This window comes from Pollachius pollachius (genome assembly GCF_949987615.1).
Source record: "Pollachius pollachius genome assembly, chromosome: 19".
In the NCBI taxonomy this organism is placed as follows: Eukaryota; Metazoa; Chordata; class Actinopteri; order Gadiformes; family Gadidae; genus Pollachius; species Pollachius pollachius.
This window is the reverse complement of record NC_136952.1, coordinates 3,515,676-3,541,504: the sequence shown is the minus strand read 5'-3', so window position 1 is coordinate 3,541,504 and position 25,829 is coordinate 3,515,676. Positions and strand designations below refer to the sequence as shown.

Genomic DNA, 25,829 nt, shown 5'->3' with positions numbered 1-25,829 from the left:
GCTGTTTGATGAGGAACCTTTTGAAATATTGATTTGAATGTGAAATTGAGAGGCAAGCATCAATCGCTGTTTTTCTCGTTTAATCCCAACTTCTTTATCCGAGTTTGTGAAGAGAAAGGGGAGATAGCGGAAGTTATAGTCAGGGAAAAACAACAATATGATGTCGCCGCACACACACACACACACACACACACACACACACAAACACGCACACACGCACACACACAGCCTCCGTAGTGCGTGTGTTTAGTGCGCGCGCATGCGTGTGCGTGTGTGTTTTAAGAGTGAGAGTGAAAACTTGTTTCTGGAGCCATTGTAAACAAACCTGAGCCGTGTCAACGACGCCACTCTGAGTCAATGCATAAAACAACGTGAAGATCCGCAGGAAAGTCTGACTCCATGCTGATTACTGGAACCCTTCCCGTCTCCTCTCGGTTCTCCGGTGGTTCCCCGGTCCATGCTGAATTATCCGCACCTGGAAAACATCGTGTTACCAGGCTATATCCGGGAAGAATATATATTCCACAACCTCAACCGTCATTTTTCGGATTAAGTAAGAACATGTCAACTTTACCCAATGCCACTAACAATTTCACACAGACTAGGCTAACAATAGAAGACACCTGGAAGGAAATCGGTATTTTCCTTGCCAGGCGTGGAAGTTGGGAGCCCAACTAGGCCTACTACAAATATCTATGTGAAAAAGATTCTACCATGCACGTATTGTATTTTTTATTTTCGCTTGGCGGCTTTTAATGCTTGACATGCATGCTTTACATTCGCACACAAACTGGCCCATGCTTTCTAGGTAATTACAAACTTTACTGGATGTTCATGGTAAAGGCATACGGTGATGAATTAATACCTCTTCGGTTCAGCTGCACTCTCAGAAGTGTTGAGCGTCTACCGCCATGTTCATATCGTATGCTGCTTATTATTGCGACAGCAAACAATATTGTTTCTACATATTGTTGATGAGTTGTCTGGTTAACGACCATTCATACCACTTTCGTGTGTCAATGTTGCCCTCTGCTGGTGATTCTCAAATAAAGCCATACACCGAGTTTTCAAGTTTCCCATTAATCACCAACATCCTTCAATGTGGCCCAATGCCTTCATATTTCAAATACATTAAAAGTTATATGATAGCCTACGGTAGAATAAATGTAGGCTTTAAAATTTGACTGTTGCGGAATACCTTGTTATTAAATACCTACACGTTTACTTATTTGTATTCATACATAATATATATCGATAGATACGATATTTAACAATTATTAATAATGAATAATTGTTTTACTATATACTATGAGTGAACACTCTTTGAACAAACTTTTTGCCGGGATTGATTTGTTTTTATTAGCAGTTTATTTGTTTTTATTAGCGTGACGAGACGACATTTTGCGATGAAAACAATATCCCGAGTTTGAGATTTCAATCATGGGATATTGCCCAATATCCCGAGATAGCGAACCAAATCAAATTGCGCCATCTTAGGAGATTCATCTGTTGCATATACTAAATATATATGATGCATCAAATCCTGATAGTATTTCAGCTGGTTGCTGGAGGACTATACCACTACATCAGTCGTGGCTGTTATAAATACCATGCTCTATTTCACCCACTGTGAACAAGACATCAACTCACAAGGTCAAGTAGGTTGAAACACCAGTCAAGATGGATGCCTTCCTCACCTCCCATGTGGCTGAGCCTGGGCCAACGCATAAAAGACATCATAACCGGATTAGACCCCCAGTAGGATAACAAGACAAGGGCAAAAACAAATGGAATGCGCCCCAGTGAGAGTGGGCGGCCCAGTAGTGAATTCCTCAACTTTCTGAAGGGGATGATAGGAAGGCAGGAATTTATATTCCGTGTCATTGTTTTTAGAGTCTTCTTCTAAGAGTGGACATTAAGTCTATCTATGGCATGAATATGGCACTTTGTTGTAGCCTATACAAGGGATGGGTTAACCTAGGCATTATTAGTGCTCGGCACTAGTTTCTATGAACATCCTTACTGTACCGAACAGTGATATATTGTAGTTTCTCCTTCTGAAAAATGTACTTATTGTAATTCACTTTGGATAAAAGCGTCTGCGAAATGCCCTAAATATGATATGAATTAAATTTGTTTTAATTCTAGTTATGATTTAATTAAATGAAAACCTATGAGGGGACCAGGCCTTTGAAAATAAATCTAAGGCCAGCGTGATTCCATGAGAACATGCTGTGGTTTTCTCAGACATTTCCCGAGACGTATCGTGGATCACACTGGATCTATTCTCTGGGATGTGCGTACTGAGCGACTGCCTGATAAGGAACTGTTTTCACTGCCTCTGTGGCTTGCATGGTTCCCCTGTGCAGTTTCCACATGCACAGTGCCAGTCCCAGCCTCTTTGGGATGAGGTGGCTAGGGGCAATTATAGCTCTCTAATTGGATGCAATTATTTCAGTATTACATGGTGCAGTATCTCTAACCTCTCACTGTACAAATACACAGATACAGCGAGATACTTTATTAACCCAAGAGAATCCATTCTGACAAGCTCCATATGAGGCAAACAATTATTTCTTCCTAATGAAATGCAGCAGATCTAGCCTTTGTGTTATCAATATTATTACAAATTCATCAGTTCAGTCTGAGGTTAACACTAGAGCCATTTTATATACTCACACCCCTGGAAGTGAGTTAAAGTAATGTGCTGTTTAATATTCTTCGAAACCCCAAATTCCAGACAGACTATTTGAGAGTTGGCCTATGAATGAAACATGACGCAAGCAATTATGTTTTTTTCGCAGCGGTTAGATACAAAAGGCCCAACGTGAGAATTACAGAGCACCGGTATTGACTTCAGAAAACGAGTTTGCATCTTCTAATCAAAGTTGATTTACTATTCAACGTCGAAGAAGTGAGGAGCGCTCACAACAGTGTGTGAGCAGACTCACTACTACTCCACACACACAGACACACACACACACAGACACACACACACACACACACACACACAGCCCCATGTCATCTTCTGTTGCTCCACTCACTGTGACACTTTTTTGCTTTGCTCATAATTGATTTCTATTTCAATTTTATTAATGCGGGCCCCCGTGGAACTCCACGGAGCACAACACGGCGTTATCCGGAGCCCCGCCAGCAGGCTTATCTCTCGGAATGAGCCGGATTAATGGGAAAGTGCTCAAGAAACGTATCGATCGGCGGGATCAATGTCTGTTTCTCTGCAGCGTGCTCAAACGATTAGCGGCTGGATAAAAGAACAACAGAGAAAGGCTAACAAGCAGCCATTGTTCAATCTCTTCACTTCACTGGGTTTTGCGACGCTCAATCTTTCAGGGGGTTGCGGGTGGAAAATACACTGGGGTTTACGACAACTAGAGTTCCCGTCTCTGTCGGTAGGAGCGACTAATGGGTTGACCTCAAATCCGTCTGTACTACTGTGCTATATTATACCAGTTCTGATTTGAGAGACTACTTATGGGCTTAAACTGACGGGTGACCATTTCAGAAGGCTGTAATGTCCCGCCCGTTAAGTGTGGGGCATGGGGGACTTGTCAATTGGAACAACGCGTGTTCCAGTAGTTGCCTGTGAACAGATGGTTTTACACACATGCTGTGCTCATGTGGTTTTCAGAAGGATGACGTTTTTGTGGCGGTCTTCGTCGACAACACCGTCCTCATCACAAGATCGACACAGGAGTTTGGAAGGGGGATGAGGGGATCACCATGCTCCAAAGACGTAGAAAACGCACATGCGCAAACAAACACACAAACGCTCATTGTCCTCACTGTGGTGAAATCATGCTCTTGTCATGATGTTTATTTAAGGCCAAAAAGGTGCTGCGTGATCGGTTTATCTTGACAACCATACTAGTATATATAAGATGAGACATTAAATATAAAAGAGGATCTGCTTCTTCAGATTCTTATTTGAAAACAATTACTTTGAAAACTGAATCAATACAAAAACAGTGGCAGTTTTTGAATCGCATTTATTTTTTGCGAAACGCTTAAATATCTATGCATAAATATAACAATACATTCATGGTTTACTCCCCTATTATAAACAGCTCCTATTGAACCGCAAACATACACTGGACAGCATTTGATTAGGTCCCCTGCATGAAAACATGCATAAAGAACTCAGAGGCGACGAGGGAAAGTATGTGCATGCTGAATGGACTGAAGGGTGTTGACGTCACAGTAGCACCTTGGCTACCGCTGCGGCTAGCCCGGTAGCACTCGGCTTGTCGGCAGAACAGCTAACGCAGAGACCCTCCGCCGTCATGGCGTCCGCTGTGGTCGGTCCTATGGCTGCAAACTGGAAGGAGGAGCAAAAATAAGAACTTGGGTTTAGGGATAAAAGGTGTGAGTGGTGTAGCGCCGGTTTTTGTGTCTTTCTTTCGGTGTTAGATCGTAAAAGGTAAGAGTTATGGTTGGACGTTGGCGCAACGCAATGACTACGCGGTCGCTTCGACGCAGTCGTGAACATTATTTTGGTTCTGTGTCGGGTTTACGTTAGCTGACCAATCACAGCCCTTGCTGTGATTGGACCATCCTTGGACGCAAGGATGGTCCGCAAGGACGAAATGGGTCCGTAACCCCCTTGGGTTACATCAACGTCCGACCTTAACCCTGCCTTCCTGTGATGTCCCAGCTCAACCTGAAGGAAGTGCACAGATTCACACAAGTGGAAGGGGCTTGTGTGCGCGTGTTCGGAGAAAGTTCACCTTGATCCGGGTCAGATGATTACTGGATAGCTCTCGCACGGTTTCCAGGCAGAACTTCACTCCCGATGGACTGAAAAAGGCAATGCTGGCTGGAGTTCCCTGTAACAGATATAATCATCATCAAATGAAGTGAACGATGTAACACACACACCCACACACGCACGCACGCACGATTTGGATTGTCCCCTTACGTGAGCGTGAATCAAATTAAACCATCCCCCTCCATTTAAAACCACTTGACAAAAGATAAACTGACCTTCTGAGTGAAGTAGCTGGTGAGACTCTCTTGGAGGTCTGGATGCTCCGCTGTTTGATAGACAGTCAGCGTCTCCAGAGGCACTCCTGGGAGCAGGGGAACAGTGCCCCAGTGGTGGTAAAGTTAACACAATTAGTCTGTTATAATTAGCGTGACCCCACTGGGAGTTGTTTCACCTTGAGTCTGAAGCGGTAGACAAGGGAAAAAAAAAAAAAAAAAGATAATCTAAAATAATCATCATCTCACCGTTGTCTCTTAAAGCCGTGGGCAGCACCTCTCTCTTGATGGAGCCGCAGGGGAAGAACAGAGGTAAAAGGAATGCGTTCTCTCCTGTGCCCGGAACAGAATTTACGAGGTTGTGTCAGTTATCGGACCGCCAACTGCCATTTTTAGTTAGTTAGTTTGCCAAACGCGTTCAAAAGTATCCTCCTTTAATTAGGTTTGCCTTAGAATTTATTTATATTATGATATTTTTTTTCTGTTTTATTTGATCGATTATGATTATCGTCTTACGACGGGGTGTTGGTGGGATGAGGGAGTGTTTTTTGGGGTGTTATATAAATACTTCAAGTCGAATTTTTGCATTCGAAAAATTATAAATAAATAAAGTTTTGTTTTTATAACTTTTTGTCCTACGTTGGATGATGAGACGGGACAGGACGTCCGCGGTGCCGCTGTCCTCTCCCAGAGGTTCCAGACCCAGCTGTCGGACTGCACAGCACAAACACATCGAAAATGTTTAACCAAAGAGCTCTTTGTTCTGAGCACATGTTGAGTTTAGAGATGAGCTTTTACAACACTGCTCTGTGTGTGTGTGTGTGTGTGTGTGTGTGTGTGTGTGTGTGTGTGTGTGTGTGTGTGTGTGTGTGTGTGTGTGTGTGTGTGTGTGTGTGTGTGTGTGTGTAAGGCAAACACGGACAGAGAGAGCCCTACATTGCCTATTTACTAAATACTGTATGTATGTTCGTTTTGCCTGCTAACAGTTTCACCACATGACAACAACATAATCAGGGATGCTGATCGCCTTCAAGAATAACCCAACACAAATGATGAATAGAAAAGAGACATGAAGTATCAAGCATTAAAATATTGGTTAGATTGTATGCTGGCCAGTCAAATGTGTTCACAGTCTATACCAGATTATGATGACCAGGTAACTCACCCAAATCACCCGTTGCTTTGCCAACCACGTATACAGACTTAGCATTCCACTTGTCCTTTATCAAACGCCATTCTGAAATAACATTTAAACATGTATTATAATATTTAAAAAAATAGGATGATAGCTGTTACATATTGAGCCAAACACAATACAACTTGTTATCTGGTAACCGTTGCTACCTTACAGTCGTTGAATTGTTTCTTTAGGCAAGGCAACTTTATTCATATAAGCACTGTTCATACACAAGGCAGACTCAAAGTGCTTCACATACAATAAAATGAAATAATACAATTTATCAGTAAAAAAAACAAAAGGCAAAGTTAAAAAATGCATTCAATAAAATGCACTGGGATTAAATAAATTGGGATTAAATAAAATCGATTTACCTTCTCCCCGTCCCTCCGCTTCTACGCACATCTTCACGGCCTCGACGGCTCGGGGGCTGGTGAAGATAAGACCCCCATGTTTGTCTGGTTGGAACAGCTAGAAGAATACCACACAGGGTGTTAGTTGTCCTGAATAAACTGTTAAAACAAACAACAAACAAACTGCATGACGAAGACATGGTACAGTAGGCCGTTGAAGGGCATAAATTACCTTGTCCGACAAGTTGTTTAACGAGACAAACTTAAAGGACAGAACTGGGATCATGGTTGCTTCATGCCCACGGGCTGCCAACTCCTGTGGAATGGAAATGTTTTCAATGATCAACACTGAAGACGTGGACTTGCTTTGCATTTTACAAAACACAACACGTGTCAGCAAAGTCCGATCATTTGAAGGACATTGATGTACACATTGATGAGATTAAGTTCGACCTCACCTGGATATACGGATCAGGTCCAGCCTCTCCATCTCTGGGCTCCTTCAAAAGCAACACCCGCATGCTGACCAAGTCATCGAACCCCTGCGAGGACAGAATGAAACGCAAGGCATTTAAAGAAAATGAAGGGTTCAAACCTGCAGAAGCATTGCGCCGTAGGGAGGGGAGTCTCGAAAACAACAGCAACACCCAACACACTGGCATGTGCAATGGGCTGATAAAGATGTGTTCAATCGTGATTGGCATTTGCACGGAGAACCGCTCAGTGAAAGCGAAAATACATAATAAAAGTAAATGCTCGATTCTGTGTATGAACCGAAACCTTGATGAATGATAACTTCTGCAAGATACTCAGAATGCCCAGCTGATGCCCAGACTGTGAATAACAAGTTAATCTCGACGTGTCAAAATAATTATGCAGCTACAGATGGTTGACTATTCTACTTCTATCATTATTTTATCATCGCTAAATATAAGACTTTAAAACACGCGAAACAGTGTTGATTTAAACAGTACTTGGAAATGCTCGTAGCTCCTAATAGACGTCCATGGCTCGTACAACTGACAGCAGGGCGACTTAAACTCTTGCTAAGGCGAGGGGATACATTTATCGTCTATATTTTTGGTAGCCGTCCAGAAATTATAAAAACACATTATGAAACAATATAAATGATATAACTAAATTATAAACGGAATTATGTCAAAAGCATGTCAAACAATAGGCTTTTTTAATAAGTTTGAATACATCTTTAACTATTGTCCCCTTAGTACATCAATGGGTCATTCCGCGAGTTCGTAGGAAACAAGCGGACATATTGGATCGAAGAAACCATCCGCAAACTGGGAAGTAACGCGAGATTTGAGCCATAATGGTCGCCGCAGCAGTGTAGTTTCTCATTGGCGGTTCCGGCTCTATAACCTCTCAACCCAGCGCTGCCCCCGCCCCTTTTAGTTTGTATACGATCAGCGTGTGTTTGCAGCATGGCTTCCTCGGCTAAGAAACGTGCGCTAGAAATGGTTACAAACGGCGAAAAGAGTGAGAACAGCTCCGACGAGAGCATTGGGGACGATGAGGACTCCGTGGAGGACAGCGAGGACTCAGACGAGGAGATTAACGAGGTAAACAGTGAAGTGTTGCTGTGCCTCATGCGAGGCCTTGCTACCTGCCTCTTTCGCATGTGTGTGTGTGTGTGTGTGTATGCGTGTGTGAGTGTGAGTGTGACTGTTTTTAATGGTGGCTTGACTTTAACGTGTCAACATGCACTTATATTATTTAAGTTAATGACCGCAGGGCTGCAGATCGTTGTATTTATTGATTGTTTTTCTAATTTATTTTGAATCCCAGGAGGTCATGGTGGATTTTGAAGCTCACGCCATCGCACACACCGATTTCAATGGCATCAAGAAACTTCTGCAACAGGTGTGTAGCATTTTATTCCTATGTAGCATTTTATTCCTAATCATAATCGGATCGTTAAATATCCAACCATACACATCTTCCACATATTGTTATGGCATTCCCTTTGAACTGCGTCGCTTCTCGTCACAGCTGTTCCTCAAGGCCCACGTAAACACGTCAGACCTGACCGACCTCATCATCCAACAGAACCATATCGGAAGTGTAGTTCGGGTAAGTCTGTCTGCCCGTCTGCTCTAAGCATGTCATTCGTGGAGACCTTTTGTCCACAACGGTATCTCATACTGTCATTTGATCGGATTTAGCAAGCAGAGGTGCCTGAGGACAGCGACGGAGAGGACAACCCCGATGAAGTGTTTGGCTTCATTAGTATGCTGAACCTCACCGAGAGAAAGGTAACCAGCCACGTATACCGTGCAAGCGCTAAATAATATAAACTCAAGTTCACTCTTGTTAGACAATTGTGACTCTTAAACTCTTGTGTGTGTTTTGGTGGACAGGGTGTCCAGTGCGTGGAAGAGGTGAAGGATCTGATCATGGACCACTGTGAGAAGAACAGCTCTGGGAGCGTCACGGAGCAGCTGGAGACGATCTTCAGCGACACCAGCAAGTCGGTCGGGCTTCTTCTGAGTGAGCGGTTCATCAACGTGCCGCCACAGATTGCCCTGCCACTGCACAAACAGCTCCAGTAAGTCACACGCGCTGGAGGGTTGAGGCTAAGCTGCGTCATTCAGAGAAAATTTACATTCATTTCCATCCAGGGCATTTAGTGTACTCTTATCCAAAGTGACCTACAATAAGTACATTTGTCAGAAGAAAGAGAAACAACAATATATCGCTGTCGGTGCAGTAAGGATGTTCATAGAACCAAGTGCCAAGCACTAAAAATCGCTAGTTAAACCCATTCCCCGTATACAACAACGATAGCTAGGATAAGATGCTACACAATTCTAAGTACTAATATTTAAGTGCAAGGGCGTACAAAATACAACAAGAGCGTAAGGGGGGGGGGGGGTTGCATCACCTTGTCTGGTAAACAAATCCAAAATGGATGTAAACAATGCATGATGCATGTCGTATTTCAGTTGGAAATGCATCCTTGAATCGCATCCTTGACAATAACATTATCGAGAGCGTTGAAGGAAAGCTATTTCAGTGACTCGTTTTGCCGATGTGTCAATGGAGTGCGAGAATGAGTGCTCATTGACCTGGGCTTGTTCTGGCCTGGCCTCCATTCATTTTAGCTGAGCTGGGTTGTTGGGGCAACCATGGAAATTGTGTGGGGAGGCGGAGGTACTTTTATCTGGTGTTTCGGAAAGCTAACCTTGCTGTGTTTGGATGACGAAGTTGAGCCATTTTTCTACGACGTTCATAGTTTAAATCACGTTAAACAAATTGGATTTATAATATTACCGGTCAAAATAATGTTCACAATATTCCACTGTGTTGCGTATATTTTGTGTAATGACACATTCTAAAAAATATAAGCAATGCACTCGGAATATTGTATATAACTAGTGTATATTATACTCGGACCCTTGACATAAAAATTTAAATACCTGCACATAAAAAGGTTTAAAAGGGGTCAGGAGTATCAGGCGTTAAAGGTCCCATGACACGCCACCAGGTGTGAGTGTGATTGGCCGTTACAAGCCGTTTTGGAAAACTGTCCCTTATGACATCACAGGTGGGCGTGTCCACCCAGATGTGTGACGGATAGATGAGCAACGTTTGCTACAGTCCACCGGGTAGGCTGGTAGACTGATCTATCCAGCACACATCTAGGTGGACACGCCCACCTGTGATGTCATAAGGGACAGATTTCCAAAACGGCCAATCACACTCACACCTGGTGGCGTGTCATGGGACCTTTAACGCCTGATACTCCTGACCCCTTTTTAACCTTTATATGCAGGTATTTAAAATTATTCATGGGGCTTCATTGAGATCTACTTGTTCGTTTTTTACTCGTATTTGATGCGTTATGTCAAGGGTCCGAGTATGATATACCCTAGTTATATACAATATTCCGAGTGCATTGCTTATATTACTTCTGTGCCAACAGTGTGCACACCGAAACCGAACGGCACCTCCTTTTGTGTTTGTCTCTCCAGGGAGGAGATCGCGGAGGCCCAGCGGACCAACCAGCCTAGCGGGAAGTGCCACTACTGCCTCATGATCAGCAAGACCTGCAAGGAGGTGACCAAGAGCATCCCGGCTCGGGGGGGCGGCGCGCCGAAGGAGGAGCTGCTGTTCGTCAACGCAGAGGAGGAGTTCTTCTATGAGGTACGAGTTAAGAGCGTGCAAGCTTTGTTACCTTTGATGCGTTGTTAATATCACGCCTTTGGAGGTATACATAATATGTGTAACACCGTTGAAAGTCATGAGATCATCATAAGTTCTAAAATAGCATTGGACATAACGCGTGGAGATGTCTTTGCGTATCATGCGGTTTTTCTTTGGAGACAGACCGCTAGTGCTTTGCTTTCGCGATTAGAAATCACAAATGATGGGTCGTTCAATTGCGTCTTGACAATTGAAGTGTGAATAATAGTTAACCCAGCAGCCCTCACCTTTGTTGAACCTAAATTAAATGCCACATTTCCTCCTTGAATCAAGGAGGAAAGGGAGGAAATAAAGTGGGAGGAAATAAGGAATCGAACTTCAGCAACTCTTCAGAATTAACTTGAATAGAATTGAGAGTACTTGGATGACTACATCACCAGTGTGTGTGTGTGTGTGTGTTGCTCCGTCTCCCCACAGCACGCCACGGTGAAGTTCAACTACTCGGTGCAGGATGAGACTGACTCGTGTCTGAGCGGCCGCTGGTCCTTCGACGACGTTCCCATGAAGCCGTTCCGCACGGTGATGCTGATCCCGGCCGACAGCATTCCCAGCATCATGGAGAAACTCAAGGAGTTCCTCACCGTCTGAAGCGCCCAATAAACACCCGTGGACTCTGACATGGCTCAATGCAAACGGTTACTTACGGATCTGTATTTCAAGTTTAGTCGCGTTGAGTAAGTAATTGAGTCATAACTCAGCAGAAGGAAAAAGCGAGTGGAAAAAAGAAGGAAAAAACGACAACACCCGCAGTGTTGTTGGGCATTTACCCTGCAATATTGATATTTAACACCTAAACTCTGTTCAGTTAAAAAAAAAATACGATTTAGGTACAACATTTTTAAATTTGAATTAGTCTCGGACGGCAAGAATGCTTTTATCTTCGGCATATTGTATTTTCTATATAACCGTATAAAACAAAGTAACTAAGGTCTTGACGTTCATTGTGTTTGACTTGAAGACGACCACGATACTCTAATCTATGAATGAACTGAAGGAGCTGGTAGGTTAAATACAAACTTTTTATCCCAATTCTGTAAAATAATATTTATGACGGTTTCCTTTACTTGCCTCAAAGCTTTTGTTACATGGACTTGGGACGGTCTCAATTATATCCTCCAGGAAAATCCCTTTTCTAAATGATTCGTCTTCATCTCTACATGTTGGTGTGGGCAAGTCCAAATAAATGCCCTCTCGCCTGCAGACTCCTTGGGATATTTTGCTGTTTGTATGTCCGTTGACCTTAACACAGGCAGATGGCTGGATTTGTCTCTAGAATCACAAATGAGATTTAAAACATGGAGGCATTTTTAGCAGGCAAACGTTCTTGTATTGGACAGTATTTATTCATCAACACATGCTTTAAAACGTCAATGTGCCCCTGCCAGAGGGAAACCATGAATTACTTAACACTTTTTTTTTACCAAATTTCTATTTCACCAAATTGAAACACTTCCACATCAACCTTTTTTTTCCAAAGTAAAACATGATCTATATACACGAAGCAGGTTCTAAAGAGGACAGATTTATGACTCCATTTATCCATAGCAGCGGCGGAATGGTTTAAATGGTAGGAGGAATAACTTGCTTACGTACCTACATGTACAGAAAGAACAGCAACCACTTGGTCAATTATTGCTGGTGAACTCCAAGCAAAGGCTTAAAAGGTACCATATTATACCACCAGTTGTCAGTGTGATTAGCCAGACTAGATTTTCAAAACTGCTTGTAACGGCTAAACAAACTCACACCTTGTGGTATAATATGTCCGTACTTTAAGTACCGTACGTGGACTGCAGGATGGGTGGTTTAAGGCAGCCATTTTGAAAGCGTGAATTCATTGCAACACGCATCTGTCATACAACGTCTCCTGGCTGACCTCCCTGTGCACCGCGAGAGACTTCTTGGGTTTCAGGTCGGCGGGGCTGTTCCTCGAGGCGTTTCGCTCCAGGCTGTGCTGCAGGATGGCTTTGCTCTCGCTGGAGGGCAGGTTGTAGAAGAAGTACTGGGGTGTCATCTCAATAAACCTGGGATAGAACAGACATGGTTTTGATTTGGTTACAGAAATTCACAGGTGTGATTATAGAACGCTGAAAACAATATGGGTTTATACTCTGATAATGGTTAATTGAACGATTGATTGATGACACAAGTAGAGGTCCCAAACCAAGTAAGAAAATAAGACCAGAGAGTTACGGCTTGGTTACGGTTCCACACCGACGCAACGCAAGGGGGTTTACGGACCCCTTACGTCCTCGCGGACCCTCCTTGCGTCCACCGCAAGGTCCGGACGTGCGCCTCCAAAAAATTGTAACCTTGTGTCGAGGCAACGCAGCAGCAAGGGCTGTGATTTTTCCGCTCACTAAAACCCGACGCAGAACCAAAACAGGTTCACGACTGCGTCAAAGTATCCTCACTCATGCACTCTCTCACTCACTCGTGCACTCTCAGTCAGTCACTCATTCATTCTCACTCACTCATGACGAGGGAACGGGCCGGGCGAACACACTTACAGCTGTGGGGAGATCTCAGACAGCGTGCGGACGCAGTTGTTCTCGGCCAGGGCGTACTCGTGGAACACCACCCACTCAGGCAGGCCCAGCTTGTGGCTGCTGGGCCCATACCCGGACACTGGGTGCACCTGGGCCACGTGCTTATTGGTCAGCATGAAGTAGTTCCCTCCCCCGTCCACGTCCCGCGCGATCTGCCAATCACATCACGTAGAGTTGGCAGAAATATCCCAAAAAATGATTTAGCCCATGAACAAAGGGACGGCTCCTGATGTGTTGCAAATATTTTGAAGAGGCATGTGGAACAAATCGCAGTCACATTAGTTATTAGTCAATGTAAATTACCAAAACATATCACAGGAGATTTATCCTTGACAGACCTATCAAATATCTCGTCAGGAAAATAGTATAAAAGTATATAAATGTAGATCTCAAATTCAGCAAACAAACTCGGTCTTGGTATGACTGGGTTGGGGTCAGAATCGCTGCTCTTTCATCCTCAGAGTCTGAAGAAAAATGTAATCTTTGTAAAGGAATATATAATCATTTCTGATGCTGAAAGCCCACCTTATGAACCTTGGGTAAATATGTTGTCTTTTGTGACTCACTTGCATGAAGAACCCAGACAGCAGGGCTCTCTTGAGGTTCAGGGTGTTGGTCTGGGTGCCGAAGGAGGGCTCGGAGACAGGAAGTTCTATCCGACTCAGGATGTCCGTCAACTCTGACCGCAACAACTCAGCCGTCTCCAGGGACGTGGGGTTGAGGAAATTGTCCCGGCACCAGCTTTCAACATTAAAGTCTGGCACACAATATTAATAAGTCAATATCACACACACAATAATGAAACAAGCCCCATTCCAGAATGCTTAGGTTTGCTTAAGTTGAGGTGTTTCTGGGTGGTGCTCACGTGGTTCCCTCTGGCTCCGTTTGAAGGCGTTGTAGATGTTGATGAGGGTGAAGTGGTCTCCCTCGGGGTGATGGAACCGTCTGTGGCACTGGTGCGCCTCGTGGATCATGCCAGCAGGGGGCGCCAGGAAACAGCAAGGGGCTGTAATTTTTTTAAATAATGTTTTAATCAAAGAAATCCATTCGATTATACATATGTAGATCAACTACTTACTCATTGGCCACATGGTGATACACACTCAAGTAAGGGTCACATAATAAAAGTCCAGTGGCCTTAATGTTGTGTTTCTACTCCCCACAGATTTGTTTAAAATAGCCAGGGGCAACTGCAGAAAGCACTTTAAACATTACACATTAAAACACATTAAAACTCCCTTCTGAACGCTTCGTCTACTCGCGCAACTTAGATTTCCTTGGAAGGATACATCTCCTTAACGAAAAAAGGAAACAAGGCGTATCCCCGCCCATTTTCGTTTCTGGTTTCCTCCCCAGGCTCTGACCTAGCGATTGCCCGGAGCCGTTTATTGGGCGCTACGAATGTCAATCGTATGAGCTTGTACGTAGCCCATAGCCAATCGTATGAATTATACCAGATGACGTATGTACAGCGACAGAAATTCGATGAGGAAGGAGGGTGCGTCGAATAGACGTCGTCATCGTCTTGCCGTCCCTCCCCTATCTGTGACTGGTTCCCTATCTCGGGCGAGATTCGGATTCAAGGAATCCAGGCTGCCAAGCAGCGCGAAAGGAAATCGCGCGCAAGGCAGCAAGGGTATACCCAGGCTAGCTCTGACCCGCCTCCCGTGAACTTCCGGGGAGGAAACCAGAAACTAAAAAGGAGCGGAGTTAGTCCTACTACGCTGTAGCAGAACCTACGGGGAGGCCGGTTGGATCCGGGCCCTGCACCCACCAGACAACATGGCGGCCACCGTGAGCATCTCGCTGGCGCAGTCGAACTCGCAGGACGCCAGCAGCGCGCGGCCCATCTGGGCGTCCAGGGGGAACTCCGACAGGATGACCCCGATCTCCGACAGGTTCCCGTCGTTGTCCAGGGCGGCGAGGTAGTCCAGCTCCTCCAGGGACTGCATGAGACCCTCGGGGTCTGAGGACACACACACACACACACACACACACACACACACACACACATTTTTTATGTTATTTTGTATTCATTTTATTTTCCGTACAGCAGATGTGAAGATGTGATGCATAAAAAAAATGAATGTGTTCAATGTGTTCAATCAAAAAAATATAAAAGCTAAATCCTGACACACTGACATTAAGTTCTTTCACAGTCTCGCCACGCCGACAGTTATAACGGCCCCATTCATCAGTGGATTAGTTCAGGACCTCTGCTCATACATAACATCTATGAAACGGATGCGTCTCTAAATCGAGACGGCCAAACCATTGCACACCGAACCTCGTGTCCACCTGACCCTCAGCGTCCGAGTGAATATCAAACAACACAGGCGGATCACAGACCTGCGAGGTAAGCGCTACCAGCCACTAACAAACCGAGGTGGTGGCGACCGGGCGAACACACAGCGCCGTGCTTTAGTCCCTCCTCATTGTGCTGCACTGGCACTGCCTCCGCCCAGAGACAGACCCATTGTCTGGCCGCTAATGAACCTGGCTTCCCTCCGCTGTGTCCCAGCGCAGGTCCCCCTGTTCCCCGTGTACGAGCGCGGGGCGGTCAGCCAGCAGACAATGGGCGGCGTGGGCCGCGGCTGTCAGCTCAGCTAAGGCACGGCTCACTGGACCCAAACAGCACAGCGTCACGTACTGGGGGTCCAGCTGCTCTCCTGCCCGGGCACACACACACACACACACACACACACACACACACACACACACACACACACACACACACACACACACACAGGCCCCCCCGCTCCCCACAGGCACCTTTGTGGGATGATGTGTCCTGTCCCACTGGGGTCCAAGAGGGTGAGAGTGAGTGAACGAGTGAGGGGGTGAGTGAGTGAGTGAGAGTGAAAGTGAATGAGTGAGTGAGGGGGTGAGTGAGAGAGGGGGTGAGTGAGAGAGGGGGTGAGTGAATGCGAGAGTGTTTGAAAGAGTGAAAGAGTAATTTAGTGAGTGACTGAGAAAGTGAGCAAGAGTGAGTGTGAAAGTGAGTGAGAGTGAGTGAGTTCCTGAGCGAGTGTGTGCGTGCGTGAGTGAGAGAGTGTGCGTGAGTGTTTGAAAGAGTGAAAGAGTAATTAAGTGAGTGAGAGAGTGAGAGAGAGTGAGTGTGAGAGAGAGTTCCTGAGCGAGTGTGTGCGTGCGTGAGTGAGAGGGTGTGCGTGAGCGGGAGAGTGTGTGTGAGCGGGTGAGTGTGTGTGAGCGGGTGAGTGTGTGTGAGTGAGAGAGTGTGTGTGAGTGAGAGAGTGTGTGTGAGCGGGTGAGTGTTTGTGAGCGGGTGAGTGTGAGTGAGTGAGAGAGTGTGTGTGAGCGGGTGAGTGTGTGTGAGTGAGAGAGTGTGCGTGAGTGTTTGAAAGAGTGAAAGAGTAATTAAGTGAGTGAGTGAGAGAGTGAGAGAGAGTGAGAGTGAGAGAGATTTCCTGAGCGAGTGTGTGCGTGCGCGAGTGAGAGAGTGTGCGTGAGTGAGAGAGTGTGCGTGAGTGAGAGAGTGTGCGTGAGTGAGAGAGTGTGCGTGAGTGAGAGAGTGTGCGTGAGTGAGAGAGTGTGTGTGAGTGAGAGAGTGTGTGTGAGCGGGAGAGTGCGTGAGTGAGAGAGTGTGCGTGAGCGGGAGAGTGCGTGAGTGGGAGAGTGTGTGTGAGTGAGAGAGTGTGTGTGAGAGGGTGAGTGTGCGTGAGAGGGTGAGTACCTGGTTGGTGGATGAAGTCACAGTGTCCCAGACCACCGATCTCCATGCGTTTGAGGAACAGGACCGTGGAGGTGAGGTTGGACTCCAGGATGCGTGGAGCGTTCTCGGCGGGGAGCGGCTTCCCCTCGGGGTACAGACAGAAGCACTTCCCTGGGAGAAAAAAAACCAAAACCATCACATGAAAATGAGGAGGATTAAAAACGGTTTCAGGTCCTCTTCGCTTGTGAGTGAAAATAAGAAGAACATGACTTCGGGTCAAGGGGATCGATAATCACATTCGTTCACCACGCTGCGTTAAGGTACTTCTGGGTGAACACTGCCATGGTGTTGACATTACCCGTGGGGCGACAGAGCTGTTTACGCGCGTCCGCCCGGCATTGGCTGATGGGCCGGATCACCTCGGAGTAGGCTCTGATCCGAGGATTGTACACCTGTTGTGAGGAACCGTAAAAAAAACTCACAATCAACCAGTCATACATTTAAAGAAAGCTTCTGATCAACGTTAACCACAGTTCTTTGCTGATTGATTGACGATTTTAATCAGCAGGAACCGTGTTCAATGCACCCTGCACCTTAGGCCCTGCCCTTTAAGCAAACACTTTTAGTAGTCTAGGCTTTTTATTTGACTTTGTTATGACTATTATTTCAAATTATTATGATTAGTCTTTTTAAACCTACTTATGATTATATGTCTTTTTAACTTAAATTATCAAATTGAGCGCAGTCTTGTCCCCATCTCGTCGTCGACGTCTAACCGTGCGTGTGACAAATAAAGAGTCCGGAATCTGGGAACACTACCCGAACTTCCACACTCACGAATCTCTTCTCCACGCCGGTGTCGATGACAAAGTGGAGGCTGTCGACCCCCCCGAGGAGGTCCTCCTCCTGCTGCGAGGACAGGAAGACCCTCCTGGTCCCCGCCCCCCTCCCTGCCGGGTCCCGGGCCGGGGGAGGGGGCGGGGGCTCGGCCTGCCCCCCCCCACTCAGCCTCACCGGCACCAGGCGGTCCAGGTCCGCCCCCAGCCGGGTGCTCTCCCTCTGGAGGATGCTGTGGGCCGCCTCCACCTCCTGGGGGAGGGGGCAGAGTAAATGGTGAATTATTCGCTTTTCGTACCAGTGGCCACTCAAAACTCTGTACATACTTATTTTATGTCTTTTAATTGTTTTTTGAATGACCACCGTTTATGATACTGTGCTATACAAACACATTTTACTTTGACTTTACAATATTGCCCAACATTCACCCATTCATGCACCCATTTACACCCCGACGGCAGCGTCAGCCATGCAAGGCGACAGCCGGCTCGTCAGGGGCAGTGAGAGTGAGGCGTCTCGCTCAGGGACACCTCGACACTCAGCGAGGACGAGCCGGGGATCGAACTAGCAACCTTCCGGTTACCAGCCAACCCGCTCGACCTCCTGAGCCACATGCGGCGTAGAACATAGTCTATCGTTTTGTTTTCAACCTGCTGGAGAAGTTTGAGAAGCGGAAATCCCTCTTAGATGTTTTGTTCAATTGGGAAGGCAAGGGAATGCTAGCCCTTGTGTGAGCCGCCGGATGTCACTCAAGTTCACGTTCTATTCCTTTCTAGATCTCAATGTTCATTGCGAAACGCGAACTTGTGATTCTGCAGCTTGTCTCTTGAGACTAGGAGTTTGTACAGTGCGTGTTGAGATATGACTGACTCGTCTCGAGCATTACGTTTGATTGGTGGGAACACAGAAAGGGAAATGGGGCTGTACATCAAAAAATATATAACCTCCTATTTCAAACTTTATTCGTTCAATCTTTTTCCTCCATCTTTCCATCTTTTTATGGACATTTGAGGTGACAGGGGTGGATGAGACAGTTAATCGTTGAGGCTGTGATGCCTTGTATGACTGCAATAAAAGGATATAAACGCACTGAAAAGTGAGGAGAAAATAGTATTGCCATGTGTTTTTTTTAACGACAATTAACCTTCCTATTCTCAAACGATTAACAAAAATCTATTAATCTTCTGCATATATTCCCTGTTAATTGTTATATCCCTCTAATGAGTATCACGATAACAATTTATGAAGCGGTACGTTGATGCGAAACGAAGAATCGCTCCAGAAGAGAGCCCGGAAGATTGATGAGCGACTGTTGGTCCAATAGCATTAAATCAACAGTTTGTTGATACACCCCATAACTACAGACACCCGTGGTTTATGGTCTTATTAAAACAGACCTAGGCTGCTTGTTCCACACTATTTCAAACTCCCTCTGACGCCGAGTAAGCAAAGCTGTCTCCCCCCGCGCCCCCGGTTAATTGTCACACAGAGAAGACTGCCGGAAGAGCTTTGAAAAACACCATATATCATCGCCATCGTCAGGATGAACAACATCAACTCAAAGCAGGAACGTCACCTCTGGGATTGTGAACGCCGGCAATCTCTTTCGTTACGAAGAGCGAACAAAGAACGGACCGGGGGGAAGGATTTGTGATTCGCGAAGAGTTTAGAGTTTAAGCAACCCATGGAGAGAAAATCCTCAGTACCAAAAAGCCGCAGTGCAGACACCGAAATATCTTGTTGTTGCCAAAACTACCAAATTAACAAACGTCACGTTCTAAGGGTATAATTCATAACACTGTTTTCATATCCATTTTGTGTCCCATTGACCTTGTTTAGGCCAGAGTTGAAGGTTGTCCTTGTGAGTTCGATTCCCTGATCTCGGCAGGACTTTGTAAGGCAGGGGTACCTAACCGGTCTGCATGAAATAGGTCAACTATGGCACGAGATCTGTTCCGGGATATCCGTTACAGTTCCCCTTACTGTAAGTTCTCCTCTCTATGCCACGCCTCTATGGGTAATGTCTAGTCTGTACGACTTCCCCGACAAACACTAAGACGCGCCAATAGGGGGCCATTCGCCAAACCCTTGGGGGAGGGATGTCTGAGACGTTCCATTGTCAGCGGAGATGTCGAATTGGTGCGGTCCAACTTTCACCAACAGCGCCATAGATGTGCTAGCATTGACGTTTTATGGGGCTGTGTGCAAGCAAGCAAGCACCCTAACACATCTAAAAGCATTCCTGGTGCGTGAATGTACTCTAACAATGGCCGCCGGCTGCGCTGCCTGTTGGCCGGAGTTACAGAAAACAAACAAAGCCTTTTTGGACCCTAAATGACGTTACCATCTCACCTGCGCGGACGCCAGGAACACGGCCACGTCTCCCCGCTCCCTGGTGCGATGGAGCTCCAACACCAGCCTCAGGGCCGCGTAGAAGTAGTCGTCGCTATGGCAACCACCACCGCCGCCACCACCACTGGCGGCGACGCTATTGCTGTTGTTGTGGTTGTTGTGGTAAGCGTAGACCACCTGGGCGGGGCCCGGCGCCTCCAGACAGAGCAGGGCGGCGGCGGCGCCCCCGTAGTGACCCCTCAGCCGCTGGGCCGCGCCCGGGACGGGCTCCATGAGGACCACGGCCCTCAGGCCGGGCCGCCGCTGCAGCAGGGCCCCCAGGAGCCCCAGCAGGACGTCGGTGCTCAGCGTGCGCTCGTGGGCGCGGTCGACCACCACCACGCCGTAGCGATCCAGGACGGGGTCGGAGGTCATCTCTCGCAGGAGCACGTCATCCGTGCAGAACCTGGGGAGGAGGTGGGTGTTAGTTATCGCTACGGTCACTGGAACCCAAATTGTCTGCATTTTCACAGTGTTATGCTAAGAGTTGGCCACTCGAAGCGCTTTCCAATATTTCCTGAAATTCACCCGTTCATGCACACATTCACACGCCGACGGCGGTGTCAGCCGTGCAAGGCGACAGCCGGCTCGTCGGGAGCAGTCAGGGTGAGGCGTCTCGCTCAGGGACACCTCGACACTCCGCTAGGAGGAGCCGGGGATCGATCTAGCGACCTTCCGGTTACCAGCCAACCCCGCTCTTCCTCCTGAGCCACATGCCGCCCAAGACAGCTTACAGTGGAACGCAAAGGACTTCAAGTTCTTGGCAGTGGCGGTCTGATGTGAGCCAGGGACTCAGATCCTTGAGGGAAGTCTCTTTTCCATAATGAGTTTTTATTAGCTTACATTATTTAACAAGAGGAAAGATCAGACTAGGCCTCTGTTTATGCCTGCTACTCATCTCCACATTTAATTATAATAATAATGCCCGCTATTCATTCATAAAACAGGTTCTTTCCCTGAAATTGAACATGCCTACAGTATGAAAGGGTTTGTGTCTCAAGATGAATATCTGATATGCAGGTAATCAGATATCTCTCTCTACTGAGATAATACAATGTCATCTGCCTTTCCTCCCCATTGGAAACTTGCTGTCTGGGACCCAGGCGCGCACACGCACACACACACACACACACACACACACACACACACACACACACACACACACACACACACACACACACACACACAGCAGTGTGTAATAAAATAATAACTTTGTGGTTGACGATCAGCAGATGGGTCACGATGGAGGCACAGCGTGATCCAACAGCAATTTAAAGACAATAATTTAATTCAAGCAAGCGTGTTGCATAACTCCAGCCATGAAGCAGCTATCAACCGGCACGATCAATTATTCCCTAAATCTATCAATCTATACAGGATGATTTCCCATAATGCACAGTCCAAGACACCATTTTGTTACCTTTTCACCATTATTAAACCCCTTCAATTCGTCGACACAGAAATTCTAGAATAATGACTACATGTTGCATGCTGCTTCACATCCCTACGATAACAACATTGACGTTCAAGAAGTACCAAGATGATCGCTCAGAATGTCCTTCTGGGATTTCAGATCCCATGAGTAAACCCCTCCTACAGTAACCAATCATAGACCAGATCCAGGACACCCAGGAAAAACTAGACTTTGCATAGCCTCACCTCTTACCCCCCACAACCCTCCTAAGCACTTATTGTGTGTTGTACGTCCTGGCACTTAATGTACGCACTTATTGTATGTTGTACATCATGGCACTTAAAAATAGCATTTAGCACTATGCAGCATCTTACCCTAGCTATCTTTGATGTACACAGGGAATGGGTTAACCTAACGACTGTTTGTGCTTTGCACTTGTTTCTACGAACAACCTTAATGTACCGACATGGATAGATTGTTTCTCTTTCTGCTGACAAATGTACTTATTGTAAGTCGCTTTGGATAAAAGCGTCCGCTCGGTGCCCCGAACGTAACTTTGAGCGTAAACAGGAAGGTGGAGGCGTGCGGGTCACCGCTACCTGAGCACGGTGTCGCGGGAGCAGCAGCTCTTCAGCGGGATGCGGTAGCCCACCTCGTGGCCGATGTTGACGTCCATCTCGTCGGCCACGCGCAGGGCCAGCTCCACCGCCCGCTGGGGGCCGGGCTGCGTGCACACCGCCGTGCCGTGGCGGAACCGGGCCGACAGGCACAGCTCTGCACACCACTGGGGGATCTGGGGGAGGGAAGGGGAGACTTCAGTCGGGCTGGTTGGTAATCCGGCCTAGTTTACCAACCCCCAGGTTTAACTAGCCTCCAGGCTTTGCCCCAAGGGTTAGCTCACCCCTAGGGTTAACCAAACCCCAGGGTTTACTAACCCCTGGGTTAACCAATCCCCAGGCTTAACTAACCCCAAGGGTTTACTAACCCCTAGGGTTAACCAAACCCCAGGGTTTACTAACCCCTAGGGTTAACCAAACCCCAGGGTTTACTAAGCCCCTGGCTAACTAACCCCCTGGCTTTACTAACCCAAGGGTTAACTAGCCCCCAGGCTTTACCCCAAGGGTTAACTAACCCCTAGGGTTAGCCAAACCCCAGGCTTAACTAACCCCAAGGGTTAACTAACCCCTAGGGTTAACCGAACCCCAGGGTTTACTAACCCCAAGGGTTAACTAACCCCTAGGGTTAACCGAACCCCAGGGTTTACTAACCCCCATACCGCCTCCATCCACTACTTTGGCTGAAGGAGACGCTGGTGAAAATACAATCAGCAAAATGCCTCTTTAATATTTGACAAACCCGTGGGGGTGTTGCGGTCTGAGAAGTTCCATTGTTGATAAGAAGAAGATAAATGATGAGACAAAATAGTGAATTAATGCAATGATTGATAAAGCAAAGACGAACACTAAGACAAAAATGTGAATTGATGCAATAATCCGATCATTTTGAGAGCGAGCAGGTTTCAAGGAAAGAGCTGTGCTGGGTTGGGTTTGCACTTCGCCGGATCAGGGGTTTAAAAGACAGCTTATCCGATGCGTTGGACAGAAGGGTTTTGTTGCTCATATTGTTAAATTGCTATGGCAGCATGTGGGGGATCCAGGGGATCCATGGGTGTATGGTGAGCGGATCAGGGCTTAGGAGGCGCCCCTCCTCTACCGAGAGGGCACATCAGGGCCATGGATGGATTATGTGGAACGCAGCCCCAACCCAGGTTAGGTAGTTGTGTCCCTATCTCAGCCCTCTCTGGCCGGTTCATATCGACAGTAGTCCTACCAAAACGTTTAGGTTCAGACAGAGTGTCACTGAACTAACGGTAGAAAACTCCGCAGGGAGTCTGATGTGTCGTTAGGTTTGTTTATCGACAGCTTGCTCAGCTGAGCTGGGAGAGAGACGGGCCTGTTCGGTTCGGTTCAGTTAGAATGGCTGGACACTGAAAAGTAACATACTGCAATTTAAAATTGAAATGAAGGATTATCCCCATCATTGATAAACCTTTAAAAAGTACAGCATCATCGCTTTGATCTGTGATGTTATTGACGGATAAGCAAAATAGTATTTCGTAAAATGTGTGCCCCTCCAACCCCAAATATAACTTCTGTAAAAGATGATGAACAGGCAACACATCTACCACTTTGATCCTATTGCAGCCCTACAGGTTGATAAGCGTAAACTTAGTCCGGTTGGAAATAATACCACTGAACACCAGATTACCTGTGTGCTTTGGCCAGTCCTCGCCGATCCTGAGACCAAAACCAACTGGTTCTTCACCAGGGCGTCCAGGAACTGGCCCCTGGCCCGCCATACCGGCAGCTCTCTCCTCTCCTTCAGCAGCTTGTAGTAGCGGGACGAGAAGGGCAGCCCGTCGAACTGATTCAGCTCCAGATCGTCTCCAAAGCCAAACGTTTCCCCGTCGTGATCGTGTATTAGACTTTCAGGACACATGTGCCTCTTGACTTGACTGTTTACCTTCGACATGACACATGCGTGACCGGTGGAGAAGCGAGTGCGCGCAAAAAGGACGCTTCTTTACCCCAAACTCCTCATTGATTACAAAGGACAACTCTTTCACACGCTAGGCTCATCTCCACATAGAGGCAGATACATAATCAGATCCGGTGTGTCTTTTGAAATATAAATCACGATTACCCGCCGATGTTTTTCAGGGTCCGCTTAATGATGGAAGCGCGGCGGTGTCCCGGCATGGCTGTTACGCACGTGTATGCAAATGAACATATAGGCCTATCACATCCTCATCTTGTAACCATCATACCGACCCGGGCCTGCGGGGACGGAAGGCCATTTGTACCCATTTTAAATTATATATTTAAATGTATATTTAATAAATCAAACATAACGAACAGCAACATGTAGCCTTTAAATAACTATAAAGTACCCACAGAGCATCTAATACAATTCACTTATTTAAAGAGCGAATAATAGACAAACAGTAAATAAAATAAAATCGTTAAATTACACCAATCAATAATTGTATTTAATTAAAGTGGATGAAGTAAGGACAATGGTGTTCTTTTTAATAAAGCGTATGATTATTGGAAACCCTGCTAAAATTATGTTGGTTGCTTTCTAGCGCCCCCTCGTGGCGGTGTCAGAAACACACCTATGAGTCTTGCCTCCGAGGACCAATTAAAAGCCTTAAGAAGTTAAAAAGTCCCATGACCAATACAAAAAACCTGGGTGAGGAGCAAAGAGAGTATACATCCCCCTGGAACCATAACAAGATGTCATTATTTTTGTTGACAATTAAGTGTTAAATCTAAAGAAAAAATTCCAATTTTTTCCCTGATAAGAGTTTGCCCCTTCTCTTTAGAGGTCGTAATATGACTGGGGAGTCCTTTGAAACTGAACCTGTGATGAGGCTTCACAAATAAAAAATATCTCTGAGCACTGAAAAACAACATTCGATATTCAAGGATGTTTTTATAACCTCCACCTTTCATTCTAACCTGGGGATTTAGGTTTTATTTAGTCTTGAAAATTTAATGGGAGGCATAGATCGAAAAAAAATGTAGCTGTTGCCAAACAAGAAATGCTAATTATTTTGTAACCATCCTTTTCAGGTTTGTGTCCAAGAAAAAGAGAAGAAAAAGATGAATAAACAGGTAGATGGATAATAGTTACATAATTAGAAACATAATTTATGCTTATCGATATAGGACTTGCTATTACCTTCAGAAAATTTTGCTCAGATACAACATTCATTTTTTTTGACTTTCAAAAGACGCTATACATGAATGATTTATTGTATACATTTGATACCGGAGTTGATTCGAATCAATGATTTCAGACAGGTAATTCCCCACACAAAATAACCAAACCAGACCTTGTTTTGATAAAGAATTTTACTGCTGCTCAGGTGGTCCTAACGTGACGGACAGAGGCTGCCGATCAAAGTGTTTTCCTTACATCTGATGTATCAAGTAATCATCGTGGAATAACACCTAAAAAAGCACCCTTCGTGAAGTAGTCCTCACCGGTAACAGCTGCGAGATAAACACACTCTAATGAAGACATCACTGGACGACCATCACAGGTGTGTGCATAGCTACTAGTACATTAACACATGGCACTGCATTAGCAAAGTAAACAAAGTCGTGTGAAACAAGTGCATCGTTTAAAAAGACCGTATCAAAAAGGTAAC

The 25,829-nt window shown here is 46.0% G+C and overlaps 3 protein-coding genes across 4 annotated transcripts; 1 reads left to right on the top strand and 2 right to left on the bottom strand.

The window, feature by feature from the left end:
* Positions 1 to 3,814: 3,814 nt before the first annotated feature.
* Positions 3,815 to 7,542, bottom strand: uros (uroporphyrinogen III synthase). Of its 2 annotated transcripts, XM_079756606.1 has the most exons (10): positions 7,503 to 7,542; positions 6,987 to 7,070; positions 6,761 to 6,844; positions 6,550 to 6,646; positions 6,164 to 6,235; positions 5,638 to 5,712; positions 5,248 to 5,331; positions 5,002 to 5,087; positions 4,746 to 4,844; positions 3,815 to 4,336 (listed from the first exon to the last, which is right to left on the bottom strand). In XM_079756606.1, the coding sequence occupies exons 2-10, from the start codon at positions 7,047 to 7,049 to the stop codon at positions 4,214 to 4,216; spliced, it is 783 nt and encodes a 260-aa protein (XP_079612732.1). In that variant the 5' UTR covers positions 7,050 to 7,070; positions 7,503 to 7,542; the 3' UTR covers positions 3,815 to 4,213. The 2 variants fall into 2 exon arrangements, with proteins under 2 accessions (XP_079612732.1, XP_079612731.1); XM_079756605.1 differs by lacking the exon at positions 7,503 to 7,542 and having other exon boundaries at positions 6,987 to 7,279.
* Positions 7,543 to 7,948: 406 nt separating this feature from the next.
* Positions 7,949 to 11,949, top strand: bccip (BRCA2 and CDKN1A interacting protein). Its single transcript, XM_079757499.1, has 7 exons — positions 7,949 to 8,105; positions 8,332 to 8,406; positions 8,536 to 8,616; positions 8,709 to 8,798; positions 8,904 to 9,091; positions 10,518 to 10,689; positions 11,167 to 11,949. Exons 1-7 carry the CDS (start codon positions 7,968 to 7,970, stop codon positions 11,335 to 11,337), a joined length of 915 nt encoding a protein of 304 aa, XP_079613625.1. The 5' UTR covers positions 7,949 to 7,967; the 3' UTR covers positions 11,338 to 11,949.
* Positions 11,950 to 12,583: 634 nt separating this feature from the next.
* dhx32a (DEAH (Asp-Glu-Ala-His) box polypeptide 32a) lies at positions 12,584 to 24,145 on the bottom strand (the record flags this gene model as incomplete). Its single annotated transcript, XM_079757288.1, has 11 exons — positions 12,584 to 12,773; positions 13,260 to 13,450; positions 13,865 to 14,055; positions 14,164 to 14,304; positions 15,073 to 15,264; positions 16,993 to 17,142; positions 17,330 to 17,423; positions 17,809 to 18,060; positions 20,161 to 20,605; positions 22,213 to 22,406; positions 23,882 to 24,145. The coding sequence occupies 11 exons, from the start codon at positions 24,143 to 24,145 to the stop codon at positions 12,584 to 12,586; spliced, it is 2,304 nt and encodes a 767-aa protein (XP_079613414.1).
* Positions 24,146 to 25,829: the final 1,684 nt, after the last annotated feature.